Source organism: Chaetodon trifascialis, chromosome 16 (assembly GCF_039877785.1).
Source record: "Chaetodon trifascialis isolate fChaTrf1 chromosome 16, fChaTrf1.hap1, whole genome shotgun sequence".
Classification (NCBI taxonomy): Eukaryota; Metazoa; Chordata; class Actinopteri; order Chaetodontiformes; family Chaetodontidae; genus Chaetodon; species Chaetodon trifascialis.
Window position 1 is genome coordinate 11139642 of NC_092071.1, and position 14856 is coordinate 11154497.

General features: G+C 46.1%; 1 protein-coding gene across 1 annotated transcript in view; it reads right to left on the reverse strand.

Annotated features, from left to right (window-relative positions):
• The window catches only part of ubl3a (ubiquitin-like 3a), a 30653-nt gene extending 17310 nt beyond the window's left edge, over positions 1-13343 (reverse strand). The window contains exon 1 of the mRNA XM_070983186.1: positions 12694-13343. Coding sequence (XP_070839287.1) covers positions 12694-12720 — 27 coding nt within the window. The 5' untranslated portion in view covers positions 12721-13343. The remainder of the gene's footprint in view (positions 1-12693) is intronic.
• Positions 13344-14856: the final 1513 nt, after the last annotated feature.

Genomic DNA, 14856 nt, shown 5'->3' on the forward strand with positions numbered 1-14856 from the left:
CCCCTGTCTGCCCACCCCCCTCCTCTACACACCCACCCCCACCTTCTTTCCTAGGTGGTCTCCTCAGCGTGTGCAGTCGATGCCCTGTAGTCAGGATTAGCTTGATTTGTAACCTCTCGGGCTGTTCTTTCTAAGAACAAGCTTGTCCCTGTTTTTCACGTGCACATCTAAAATTAAGGTCTAGGAAATCCAATTTTTTTTACATGTTGATTCATCTTATGCATTTTCCCATTTGACGGAAGATTAATCAATAAGTCATTTACTCACTGGTTACAGCTTCTAAAATCTTCTAAAAGCTTCAATCTGCTTTACATCATCTCATACTAAATATCTTAAATGGATGATGAGTTCGACAAAAGAAAGACGTCACTTAATGCTCTTGTAAAGGACATTTCTCATCACGTTCTGTCATGCTATGCTAAACAATGAAAGTATTAATCAACAGATTTATGAATAATGAAGATAATCACTAGCTGCAGCTCTAAAATCAGCAGAAATTTGCTGGCTTTCCTCTTTGTCTATGCAGGTATTTTGGTCATGATCCTGACGCTGCCGCTGCTGCTGCAGCCAGGTGAACATTTAGCCTCCGTTTGGTGTTTTCAGGCTCTCTGTGAGCCTTTCAAGACACTTCAAAAGTGTTTTTCTAGATGGTTTTGGCCCCATTGAGGAAGCACATCGCATTCCTGCATACGTTCAGGCTCCAAAACTCATTCCCTCCCCATTACCGTCTCTGTCGCTTTCCTCGTGCTGCGAAGCCTTGGCGCAAATTTAAAGGAGAAGCTGACGTAACGTGACAGAGAGAGGGAGGAGCGGGAGAACCGACATCAGAGGAGAAAACGGCTGGGAGACAGCAGTGACATCCACAACGCTGCATTTTCTCCTCTCTCTCAGGAAAGAGCAGTGCCCTGCAGTCACGGCTCACGTGACGCCGCGTGTGTGTGTGTGTGTGTGTGAGAGAGAGAGAGAGAGAGAGAGAGAGAGAGAGAGACTGCTGGCAAGCTAAAATGCCCTCTGTGCTGGAATTTACCAGATGGCACTGGACTGACCCCCCCCATCCACACACACACACACACACACACACACACACACACACACACACACACACACACACACACACACACACACACACACACACACACACACACACACACACACACACACACACACACACACACACACACACACACAGCACATTCTAGGCCTATTCAGGAATGAAGCAGCATGCAGCGACAGGAATAGATGCAGGTTTATATGTAATTAAGGCATTTTATGAATTCTTTCAGTGAGCGCGTGTGATACTGAACATGAAACTCGCTGGATGGATTGGACGTGACCGGGTGGCACTACAGTCTACAAGTAGTACTGTCCCTTATAAAACCAAACAGCAAAGTTTGCAAATTTTTAAACCCTCATTTTTACAGCTGTTTGTGGAGTTGATTTTACTGTAAGTGGATCTACTGTTTTCTATTAGATCGCCACAATAGAAAGCATCTATGGCAACACAAACTACGGCCTCAATAATTAGCAGAGATAATTCAACGGTGAATCCGCCTTGGACTGCAAAGGCCCCAGGAGGCCCCTGTTCTACAGGTCAAGTAAAATGAATTGAATAAATTATCCGAACGGACGCAAACTCAGTGTGTAACTGTGTGCGTTTGCAGTTTATAAGTCAAGCATCTATAGGGGTTTCCTTCTGTTGTGTTTGTTGTTCATTGTTGATGGTGAGAGATCTGAGCCGCTGGTTATGTTTGTGTTGTGCGCGACAGGAAAAGGGCAGGCTCAGTGGGGAGACGGTGGAGGCAACCAGTTACACAAGCAATAACAGGAAGGAACAGGGCAGCGACAAGGAGGAGGAGGAGGAGGAGGAGGAGGAGGAGGAGGAGGAGGAGGGGTAGCGGCTGGAGACCCAATCAAGATCTTTGACAACCAGACAAAGCATAAAAAAATATGGATAGAGATGACATAATCAGCCCAAGGGTTCTTGTGCAGCCTGTTAGGTCATTATAATAAAATGTTTACAACCAAGCAAGAGCGTAGAAGAAAAACTTAGCTGAGGGGTCATAAAGGTGAGGACCACCACTGATTCAACGCTGCCCGCTCGATTAAAAATTAAACTGGATTACTGTGCCAGCCGTGTCTGAGCCTCGCTCCCAGTCAGCCTTAAACCACACTGAACTATGAACTGTAACTGCACCGAGATCAGCTGACTGAGCTGTTCTGTGCAGAGCTAAATGGAAGCCGGCTAAACTTAGCGAAAACGTGCCAGCCGTCCTCACCCACAAACATCCAAGCTCTCAAACCCGCTAGCCTACAATCCAAATTTAAGAGTCAGTGAGCGCTGCCGTCTCGCTCATAACCGTATATTTAGCCAAAATGATCTCTGGCACGGAGAAGCCACTTCACAAAAATGTGTAATTAAACTAAACTATGGGTCGATATCTGATGTCCTCTGTGTGAGTCAAAGTTCTGCTGCTTCCCTCAAGATAAACCGATGCTTCCTCATTACAAGAAACTGAGGAAAAGAAATAGATGAAAAGCCCTGAATCAGTCTAGTCCAAGGTCCAATGCTTCATTACTGCCAGCTCATTCAGATAAGAACACACATACACACACATGAAACACACGCGCGCACACACACACAACCCCTGCTGGGATCATTAGGAGATATTCATACTCAGTGCTCCATAGCATCCAACATGCAATGACAAATTTGTGCAAGGCAGCATGAAGGCCAAATATACCCTCTCTCCATGCTCCCTCTTTCCCTCTACACACACACACACACACACACACACACACACACACACACACACGCACGCCGGTCGCTGGCTGTCTCCTCTTTGCGCTCTATCTTTAACTCTGCTGCGACCTCAGGCTCTCGACTCCTCATTCACTACTTCCCATCAACGCATCTCTCCCTGCGCGTCTGTGAGGCTGTGATAAAATCAGATGCAAAACAAAAAGGCAGATGGGTTTCCTGCTTTCATCTCTGACATCACGACAACCTTTCAGCAACGAGCCCAAAACATTTCCTTCCTACGCCGTGCTCAGCAGAAATTTCAAACCGTGCAGCGAAACACGCGGGAGCGTCTCTCTGCAAGATTAGCGCAAGGACAGCAGACAGATTTAAAGTGGTGGAGATAAACAAGAAGTTCAGAGAGCAATGTGAAAAATGAGCAGGATTACTGGCGTTGACTGTTCACAGAGTGGCAAACCCCTGAAAGCCTCGTTACTGAAGCTGGCTCACGTTATCAGCTGAGGATTAAGGCTTTGGTTTAGTTAGTGCTCGGTATCTGTGACACACAAGCTCCTGGAGGATGAACTCTGAGATGGTTACCGAGCCTCTGCAGTTCATTTTGGAAGTTTTCACGACATCCTCAATGTTGCTTTACACAGAACAGCCTGAAATACTACAATACCCATGATCCTCAGCTGGCGGAGAAGGCTCAAACAACAGCGGTAGAAAATTCAAAAAAGCTTCACGTTGATTTAGTTTCCGTGTGTCGCCCAAAACTGTACATTTAAGCTGTATTCAACGGCGTAATCTCAACCTCCACCTGCTGTTAGCGGCAGCCATTGCGTGCTCACAGACACATGATGAGCTGGATGATTCTGGACAAAAAGGCGCCATAGGAGTTAACCTTTCCTCTGAAGTCTGCATGCACAGGGGCTTGAACCTTCGACTGCCTATTAAAGAACCATGTTTTCCGAAGCACTTATTAATCTTTTGTACTAATGATTCAACCCAGGGGAGAGGCGCTCCGACTGTCAGTCGCCTCAAGCTGCCTGTGGAGAAGTTGAACGGGGCTTTTATTTGAGTCATCTATCGGGCACAAATGTACCCCAAAGTTTCTGGTTCCAGCTCCTCATATGTGATGCCGTTTCAATGTTTGTTTTATGGCACAAAAAGCGACACAATTAAGCAGAAAAATCATCACTGATTAGCTGCGTTAGCGTGGTGACACAAAGCTTGCCACAATTGACAGTTTATATGCATTTAAATGTCGTTCTGATGGCCACGCTGTGGCGGCAGTCTGGGTTATACGTGAGGACCGCAGGCCGGCTGATCCCGTTGGAACATCCAGTCGATGAAGCTCGACCTTTGGATGACTGCTCCGTGGCTCACGTCTGCCCTGTCTGGGACCCGAAGAGTCCCAACGCTGACCCTCTAATTCCCTCATTATATTGTCCGTCCGAGCGCGCTGGCACAGGACGTTCGAGTATCGGGACGGATTTAAGCACTGATCTAGAAACGGCAGCCTGTCCCGAAACGTATCAGGAAGAGGGACAGTTGATTCTCACAAGCTCGCTGCTCTGACGCACTCACGAACAGGCTGTGCTGGCGAGGCAGAGCTTTAATATAAATGTCCCCTCAGCTGGAAATTGTTTCCAGTGCAGCTGAAAGGCTCCTTTTATTGAGCTAGTCAAACACCCCCCCCCCCCCCCCCCACCTCCCCTCCATCTCTCCTACACACACACACACACACACTCTTTCTACTCAGCATTTAGACTTGCAGGGAAATACAGTGTTTTTTCTCCTGAGCCTTTTGTTTGACATCCATTTAAATTATATACAGAGAAGTCGCAGCTTTATAGAAACGTCCCCCTCCTGCAACATCACTCGAACGTCAATAACGTTAAAACAAGAGACTGCATCGAGATCTCGGTGCAATTAATGCCTGGTGTAAAACTGAAATCTATACAGTATCTCCAGCGAGCGCTCTGATCGAGCACATTATCTGTGCAGGTTTTCCATTCCAAACTTATCTGAAAGGATCACATAAGCTACTGACTGAGCGGCTCCCAGATTGCATGAATGATTCACATTAGTTCACATTACTGATTGGCAAAACATGTGAGCAGAATACTTGACGAGGCTAACATGTCACATTTCACGACTGCTTCGGACGATGGGAGAGATTAAAATGTGCTTCGGTGTCGAGTGAGATCTCTTTAAAAAGTAACGTGGAGTAAAATGAGCTTCTGTTTGGCCGCTCTTCTTCATCTCTACGTGTCGTCTCTACTCTGTGTGTTCCTCAACTCCGGTTTCTCTTCCTCATTTCAGTTTCTCAATTAGGCCAGCCCAGGCAGGAACTCCTTTTATTTGCTTTTTCATTTTAACCCAACAGCTGCTGTTTGAGCCGTCCGGTTGAACTGACCAGCGCAGACGACATCAGGTCAGGTCTTTTGAATTTGGTTTTAATGGAGACTGAGTGTTTTTGGATTTCAGGATCATATTCGGTTTCAGTTCAGTTGTATTTACACAGTGTGCTGCTCCTGCCATTGTGGAGAAGGCTTTCAGCAGCGTCATGGCACGGTGCCATTCGGTAGTGGCACAACACCATTACATGCAAACAATGGCCTTTAGGCGCAGCCCGACTTTGTGCTTTGTGCAAAAGTGAGCTGGAGTGGGTGTTCGTCCACCGGCAGGGCCAACAGCGAAGTACACGTCACGCTTAACAGGAAGAACAGGTTGTGCTTTAGCTGGTTTCTCTATGCAAATGAGCGCATGCATAAGTACTTGGATAGAACACACACACACACACACACACACACACACACACACACACACACACACACACACCCACACACACACACACACACACACACACACACACACACACACACACACACACACACACACACGAACACTCATGTTTCCATCACTTTTGGAGACAATACATAGATTTACATTATCCATTTTCTGGAGGCTTACCCTGACCATAATCACGACTTGACTAAGACTAAACCTAACCTTAACCTAAACCTAATCCTAACATACACCAAAGTTTAACATTAACCTTAATTTAAACCTGACCATGCTGACCTAAACCTACACCTAACCTGACCTTAAGCTTAACCTTACTCTAACCTAAACCTAACATTACCTTAACCTCAGCCTAACCTAAACCTAACCTGACCTTAAGCTTAACTTTAATTTAAACCTAACCTTACCCTAACGTAACCTAAACCTTACCTTAAGCTCAACCTTACTGACACCCTAATACAAGTCTCCACCCATAAACTTAATGAATATGGGGACGTGCGTTTTGTCCCCATAAGGAAGACAAGTCCCCAAAACACGATTGTGTAAACAGATTTTTGTCCCCATGATGTGAGAAATACATGTCCAAACACACACACACGCGCGCACACACACTTCAAAAGCAGCTGCAGGCGTACACAGTCTAGCTCGGACCATCTGAGCGCTCACACATTACTCACACCCACTCATTTATGTCATGTTCTGACTCTGCAACACTTGGCATAAAAGCTGAAGAGCGTCCTCGCTTTAATCTGTCCCGAGGTGTTCAGAGCCCGGCACAAAGCGCGGAGACGACGCACGAGCACGCCCCTCAGAAATCACTCGTCGGCGCTGTGGATTCGCTGTGCGTTAAGTCACCGTCGCTGCCTCTTCCACGTTAACGTTCAAGGACGTGAAGACATGCAACGAGTGCCCATTCGCCGTCAGGGGGAGATCAGGAACAGAACCAATAGTGCAGACCAGAAGTTTCCTCTTGAACTGGGACCCTGGGAGCCCCCAGAAAACGGCGGAGTAGCTCAACACATTCCTCAGCCCGAGCAAAGCCATACCTGCCAACACTGAGTGCTGAAGAGGGGGATTTTCCAGCAGAATAAGCCCTTATCCCAACACGCACACACTGACTTTTTTTTTTCTTAGAAACCCTCTGGGTTACTCGCAGAACTATTCCGTCTTCTGGCTGATCGGAAATGCAAACCGACTACAAAAGAGATAGAGTGTCTCTTTCAAGCCTGGCGAGCGATGAAAGTGATGAAATCTAATAACGAGCTCCATCCTGAAGATTTAATCTCGGCGGTTATTAAAGTGTGCTTTGTGAAATGTGTCTCTTGCTTAAATTATCACGAGCTTTACAGTCAACAAAGAGCTCGTCGCTCCAGCTTTAACCTGGCAACACACCGCAAACAGCCGAGCTGAGGCAACAGCTTGATTGAGACACTCAAACGTGTCCAATAACCTGAGTTTAAATGAGCTGTTTGATGGCGGAGTTACTGACTTTAAACCACCCAGCAGGCTTAGCTCTTTGGAGCATTAGGTGCAACATGACGGCTGTAAAATGATGGGCTCCCTCCCCTCACAACCCCCTACCGATGCCCCTCACTCTACACCCATTCAGTCTTCCTTTGTTAGCTTTGTGGCGCATGCAGAGAGCAGCAAAAGAAAGCAGGTTAAGCTGCACGCATGCACAGCACAGAAGCCTCCACTATGATTAGAACGTAATGAAAGAAGAACATAAACTGCATTTTTAGGCACCGTGCCGGTTCAGAAAATCAAGACGTCCGAGCTGTCAAGCGCCAGGCAACGTTACATTCACCGGCTCCTGAGAGTTTGATATCTCAGACACTTTTCACCAACGGGAGCAACAGGACTCCCACGGAGGAAACGCGCGGCTACACGGCGTATTGTGAATATGTGATCAGCCGGAACAGACGTGAAAGGCGGCAAAAAAGGGAAAGCAGAAGCGTCGACAGGGACGTACTCATTCAGATCATCACATACAGCGGGATGCACGTGCACGGACACATGCCCCGCCGAAGAATACACAGAAACATACGCAAACAGTTACATAAGCAATCAATGGATGAGGGCTTCTCAATGGGACTTCCTGTTGGTGTTGTAGACATGCATCAATACGATTGAATTGAGCGATCACAGAGGACTGCCGGACATGAGCTGTCGATACGAATGCAAAATGCAAGGCTTCTTCCAGATATAAGGAAGCTACAACACAGTCGAGGAAAACTTTCACGCCAACTCTATTATCATCATTATTATTAGTGCGACTGAGTGTTCGAGTCTTGAGCATATTTTAGCTGCCGTGTTTCACAAACCGTCAGCGTTTCGACTTTGACTCATCAAATTCCTGAAATGCTTGAAATGAATATGAATGGAGCACAACTCCTGCGCCTCCTGATCTGCTGTCAGGACTCTCCGTGGCGCTCCGAGGCCGACATGTGACGGTGTCAGAGTCGATATATCAACTCCTGCACCCGGGCGGGATGACGTAATCCTGATCTGTGACTCAGACTCGCAACACATGGCATCGGCAACGCACACACTCTCAGTGATGTTCTTCATCCAGCCGGCGCTGTGAGGGTTCGCCGCTGCTCTGAACGCGTCAATCAAAGCACCGCTATCAGCTCCCGCCCGAGGCCGAAGGCGGCCCGCGGACCTCTCTCCGTCTCGACCGTGGGCGTCGTAAGTGCTGAGCTAAGCTCGAGTGGGAAGAGGGGACAGGGAGCGCCGTTTTCAGCCGCGAGGATTCCCCACCCATTGTTCTTTCATCCGCGGCCAACACACCGCCGACCTCTGACCCCGACCTCTGACTCCTTTGTGTGTCTGGTTTTCTCTCGACAATGCTGGACTGAAGCATAAAACGAAATGAGCCACGCACACAGCAGCAGAGGTAGCTAACTTTTAGCCACTAAAACACTATTCTGAACAGAGGTTTATCTTATAAACCGACATACTGATACTTCTGTTGAGCGCATGCACGATTTTCATCCAATCAACAGTAAAAAAACAACCTACGTACTCACAATATTTACTGTAACAAGTGAAGGAAGGCCACAGACTGTCGGACACACTGGACGACTGACATACTGTTCAGTGTATGTGTGTTTCAGTGAGTGAAAGCGAGGAAGTGAGCGGGATTCTTCGGTTCCTTCTCAGCCAAGACTTTATGATCACACACGCTTGTCGGTCGCATCTAACGCAAGGCAAGACGCTCGTCAAAAACGAGTGAAAAATTCCAATCAATGCTAACACTGTCACCTGAGGGCCGAGCAACCGTCCACGACCACGGCTGTGATCGCCACCTCCGCCGCAAATCAACACATGCCCGCCTCTGCACAAACGACGGGGTGTTTATACACCGGTGTGTGTGAGTGTGCATGTGCGGCAGCAGTGTTTATTTCCTCATATCAGATATGCACCTGTGCGTCTTTAGAAACCACTTCCTACCAAGAAGCCAAGCAGTCATGGTGCGACTACTTCCTACTAAGACGCAGCTAATGGCTTTATCGATAGTCAATAAATGACTGTTCAGGGTTATTACGTCAGGTGTAAGACTGGCTTTAAGGTTGCCAGGTTGGGGAAAATCCCTGAATTTACTTATGCATTTTTAATCTTATTAAAGCAACGTGCAGAAGAATCATCAGCAAAATGCACTTAGTATTTACTAGAGAGCCTTTATAGTGTGGTATTACTACTTCTACTTCACCAAACACTTTCAGACGAATAAAGCAAATAGCTGCATAAGAATTATGCTAAACAATTCAATTCAATTCAATTCAATTCAATTCAATTCAATTCAATTCAATTCAATTCAATATTCCTTTATTAGACGAGCCAAACTGCTGCTAATGTCAAATGAATGCAGTGAAGTAAAAAAAGGAGCAATGCTTTAAATACTGAAAAATGGCGGAGCAGAAGAATAAGTGGTGGGAAAATGAAATACTTGTGATATCTTATGATAAAGAGGAACAGTCATGTACTTCCTTCTGTATGCGTGTATGTGTGTGTGTGTGTGTGTGTGTGTGTGTGTGTGTGTGCCCGTACACCTGGATCTCCCCGTCTTGTCTGCTGTGCTGGGACTCATCCAAAGCAGTGATGTTTGAAATTCACTCCGCGGGACTCGGAGTCTTTTCTGGAGTGTATTTATTCACGGAGGCGGAGGTGCTTTATTCCTCCTCTGCTCCTTCTCTCACACACACACACACACACACACACACACACACACACACACACACACACACACACACACACACACACACACACACACACACACACACACACACACACACACACACACACCTGCACTGCTTCCTGACCCAATCCCTCCACATACCCACACGCCCACAAGGGCATCCAGGCCTCACATCCGAGCGTCCCGCTGTTGCCATGGGAACCGTTTCGACCCTGTCAGCGCTTCTGAGGTCTGCCCGGGGCGAGGCAATTTGCCCCCTCCCCATCCTTGACAGAAAAAAAGCCATCCTCCCCTCTCGAGAGGCGTGACTACTCCTTCTCCTTTTTCTTCCTCTCAGATTCATTCACCCACAATGTTTGGCACCAGCGAGCTCCTCTCCTCCCACTCCCACTCCCACTCTATACAGCCCTTTTAAGAGTGTGTGCACACACACTCACTTGCTCCTTCCTTCCACAGACTGGGAGTTTTTTGAGGGGGGTCTGCATCTGCTGCTGATTTCGAGCACACAGGATGAGTTACGTGCAGATAGCTGATATTTCCCCAGATTTCCTCGGGGAGCGCAGGGAGCCGGTCTGATGTATAGACTGAGCTAAGCCACAAAGGGAAGCCGTTGTTCTGAACATTTACACTGGCAGAAGTCCTGAAACATCTTACTTATGTGCAGAATTTGACCTTTATGTTTCTGCTGCAGGCATGTTAATAACACGAGCCTGCAGCCAGCAGCTCCGAACAACAAACCCCTCTGAAAACAATGCTGCAGAGGAGGCAAAAATATTATTGTTTTGCCGTTAGAGAAATGAACTTTATGGCCGACACCGGCGATAAAATCTGCGATCATAACATGATACTTCCCACTCAGGGAAATTGCAGAGCACATATCAGGCTGAGCGGTAAACCAGCCGGCCAGGGTTCAGCTTGTTGCTTGAAGGAACTCCAGCAGGGAGGCTTGAACCGAAGCTCTCCGGCTGAATGATAACCTCACGCTACCCGTCTGATGCACAACAACAACAGCCACCGCAGCTACGATCTGACCCACAACACGACTCACACATCCACACAGATGGTGACGTAACACCAGACCTTCTATGAACGTGCTTTAGGATTGAAGAGGATTTAACTACCGGTCATATCAGTTCAGTAAATGAAAGTTTCAGCTCATGATTATGCCCATAATCCAGGGAAATTCCTTGCAGTGTGCTATACTTAGGTGCTTTAGCTTCGGCAGGGTATAGATTCACAGAGGCCGGCTCACCTCCAACTCACTCCCAGCGCAACGTCCTGACAACATAACGGACCTGCTGTTCCAGGGATCAGCTGATCTTGGACATGCAGGAGTGCAGGCACAGCTGGGATCACTGGGGTGTCCGTGGAGGGGCACATTAGGTGGTTTATCCTTTCTATACATAGAGCAGGAAGTATTCTTAGAGCCACCGCGCACTAGCAGCAGAGATGACAGGCGTAAAACTGCCAGACAGACGGGAAATATTACATCTAAGACTGATTAAACCCACCTTTACGCACTTTATGTGCCTTTTAATTTGAGGAACAGCTTAGCAACGAGAGGCTGACATAAATCTTTATGATGAGAGTTCATAATGCACACCACAGGCAGTGAGCTAACGCACAACAAGCAAATACCTCATAAGAGGATAGTGTCTTGAGGGGGTGGGGGTAAGCTGATAAAGTCCCCTCATGATGACCAGAGACTTAAGGTCACAGTTTTGCCTCCTTTTTAAGTAGCACTACATCAGCAGGTATGGCATAATGGGGCTGTAGCAGCAATGCAATTACCAGCCACCGTGCACTCAAAACCAGCAGGCGGAGGAGCGCCGAGCCTCCTCCTAAACTCCTTCCAGGCTTGCTTTCTCTGATGCTGGAGGCTTGCAAAATGTCAAACATGAAATATAAAGTAGACACCAGTGAAGGGCCAGGGCCTCAATCTGACGAGAGCTCGGCAGACGGACCTGAGAGGGATGCTGGTTTCGGATAAGGGGCCGGTGTGGGAATCTAATCCAAATAACAATTACATGAATCTGCTCCACTGGGACCACCCTGGTGGTTTCAGGACCTTCTGCCTCATTTACTACCAAATCTTGACGTATTTGTCTACTTACACCACTGTCTTCCATTCATTTTCACACAATATGAGATCCAATTACTGGGCTCTTGTGCTTAATTGAGTTGTGTAATCCGTAAATAACAGCTATTATTTTCATTATTGATCAAACTGTCTATTCCAATTTCTCATTCAGTCTACAGAATATTGGAAAAAACTTAGAGAAGCATCTTCAAATCGTTTGTTTTGGTCCGACCAACAGCCGGAAACAGAATTACATTCAATTTACAGTGATGTGAACCAGAGAAAGGCAGCAAATCGTCAGATTTTAAGGTGGAAGCTGGCATTTAACATTCTCGATCAACTCAATCAATCGACATATCGTTCAATCCTTTGATCTCTAGTGAGCATCAAGTCTGCATTAGCCTTTAAAATGATAGTGATAACGTGACACACAATGAATGTAAACTTGATGTTCAAACATGAGGAAGCTGCAGGTGTGTAGGACTTCCACATTAAGTTCACTATGGAGAAATCAATGGGAGTCAATGGCTGTCTGGAACTACAGGGAAAAACACTTTTACATTTAAATAATGATCAGCAGAAATGTGAATGCAGGAGGTAAAACTCGCACATACTGATCAGGACCATGTCAGTTAAGTTTAAGTTGCAGTGTTTCCTTTTCAAGGTGGAGATCCACAACTGCGGGAACCAGCAGGATGTGCAGCCCACAGACTGTTCTCCACACTGGAGACAAGAACTCAGTGGAACCAGAAGGAGCAGCCTTGAGTTACCCTCTCAACCGCTGCTTCTCCTGGAGAAACCCTGCAGAAAATCACTGGATGTAAACGGATCAGAGTGGAAAAACTGACGGGCAATGTCTCTCACCATGTCCGCTGGGGTGCTGCCCGTCATCGTGAAGGTTTTCCCGGTCCTCGGAGGGGCTCACGCGCACAAGACAAGGACACAATTATTTCCTCTTTTCGTGTCCCTCGTACGCAGCTCTCACACGCTCTTAAAAGCACGTCGTCGTGGGCTTCGGAGCCGGAAACGCAGCGTCTTCCCGGCGGCTCGCGCTCTCCACAGTCACACTGAGGTAGTCGAGAGGTGTTCGCGGCGCTTCTTCCTCTTTATTGCACAATCATCTCGTTGATCGTTTCCCCCACACAAATCGGCCAATTTGGACGTATACTTAATGTTAGTGGGATGAGTTGTTCACCCGAGGGCCTCCTGCGACCCCCCCAAACATCAAGAATACCCTGCTTTTCGGGAAGGTGCCTACGCCATGCGAAAAGCCAAATTCTGCTGGCACATCCGGACGCGGATCTTTTTCTCTCTTGGTGAAAAAGAACAAATAGTATCCGGTTACCGTCCTCGGGTGAAGTGAAGCTCGTCCTCGGGTGGTGGAAAGCGGCGTCACAAGGTGAAATGTGTCGGCCCTGCTCTTCACAACAGGACTTTGTGATGGTTGTTAATGTTGCAGACTGCGTTGCTGTGCCTTTACGGTCCGTTCAGCTGTCATCCTGCCTCAGAAAACTTGCGTCAAGCCAGCAACGGAGAAAGACACGGGACTTCCGGTTACATTTTTTCAAAATAAAACCATTTACTGTTTCTTGTGCGCAGTATGCGCATTTCTTTGCACTTTTGGTCTTTTTTTTGTTACGAGGACGTAGGTCTGGTTTCGGGGGGCACAATAGCAGGTTTTTCGACGAAAGGACATCAGTCCTACTTCGTGCATTTATGTGTATTTAAATCATCTAGAAAATAACATACTATGATGAAACTGGTTATCATGTATTCTATAATAATAAAAACATAGACACTATGTAAATTTCTGTAACTTGGTCTTACTCCATAGCCCTGTTTACTTTCATTATAAGGGCATGATAGGATCATTTAAGATAATGTGGTATTTCTACCTTTACTCCAAAGTGCATGGGGCTCTATTTCCTGGGTTGACTGATTGTCTTTAACATTAACTGCATCTGAAAGCATAGATTAAATATATGTATATTTAAGGAGTAAAATGAGGAAACGATGAAAATGATTGAAATGATTAGCAAGGGTTTTGCTTATCCACTTCCTCATCCTCAAAATGGATATTGTGACTATTCACTTCTAAGATTCATTGAATGATCATATTACTCAAATTAGCATGTTTAGTTTATAGCTGTTTGCTGTATCCTGACAAAGTAAGAGTTTACAAGCAAAGCCAGCAATAGCTGACATGCAACTGGCACCCAACAGCATGTTCAAGCCTCCAACTGTTCAGATCATCAGGTGAGTTAAAGGACCATTATCACACTATAATATGCTGTAAGTAAAAGTTCCACATTTAAAATGAAGTTACTAGTTAAGTAAAAGTACAGAAATATGATTAACAAAATATACTTGAAATATCAATATCTGATATCCCTGTTGGTGTTACATTATTATATTATTGAATGATCATTATATTGTTTTATTTGCACCTGTGCTTTCCCTACTGTAACATGTCAAACTGTCTTCAATTCAAAAGGCCTAAAAGTACCAGGCAAATCATATACAACCATATTCATATAGTGAAAATTCTCACAAAAGTTGTCATGTTGTTATTCTTATTTACTTGATATGTAATCAGTTCTAAATGTAATTTTGTCTATTTCAGGTTGTGTTTTATTCAAGCCATGTCATTGTATGTGACAATTGAAAGACAACACAATTAGTTAAAGAGGTTTTGTAGCAAAAATCAGCAACTATACTTAGTACATCTGAAAAAGGAAAATAAAATGTAATCTTACTGTTTCTGTTATAATTATTATTTCATCGTGACCTGCGTTTTTAATCTTAAATTTACGTTTTATTTTGAAGTCCAAACGACTGTATATCCGGGTTTAGTGTTTCTCAACGTGCTGCTTGATGCAGCCCCTTTAAGAACATGGCGGCAGCCCCCAGATTAGGGGGTGGATCAGAGAAGAGGTGCCGAACGTGGTGGGGGCATGTGTGGGACAGAGTACAGTTTGGTGGAGGAATGACTACACGCAACTTCTGAGAAACCAGCACAGAGGGTCC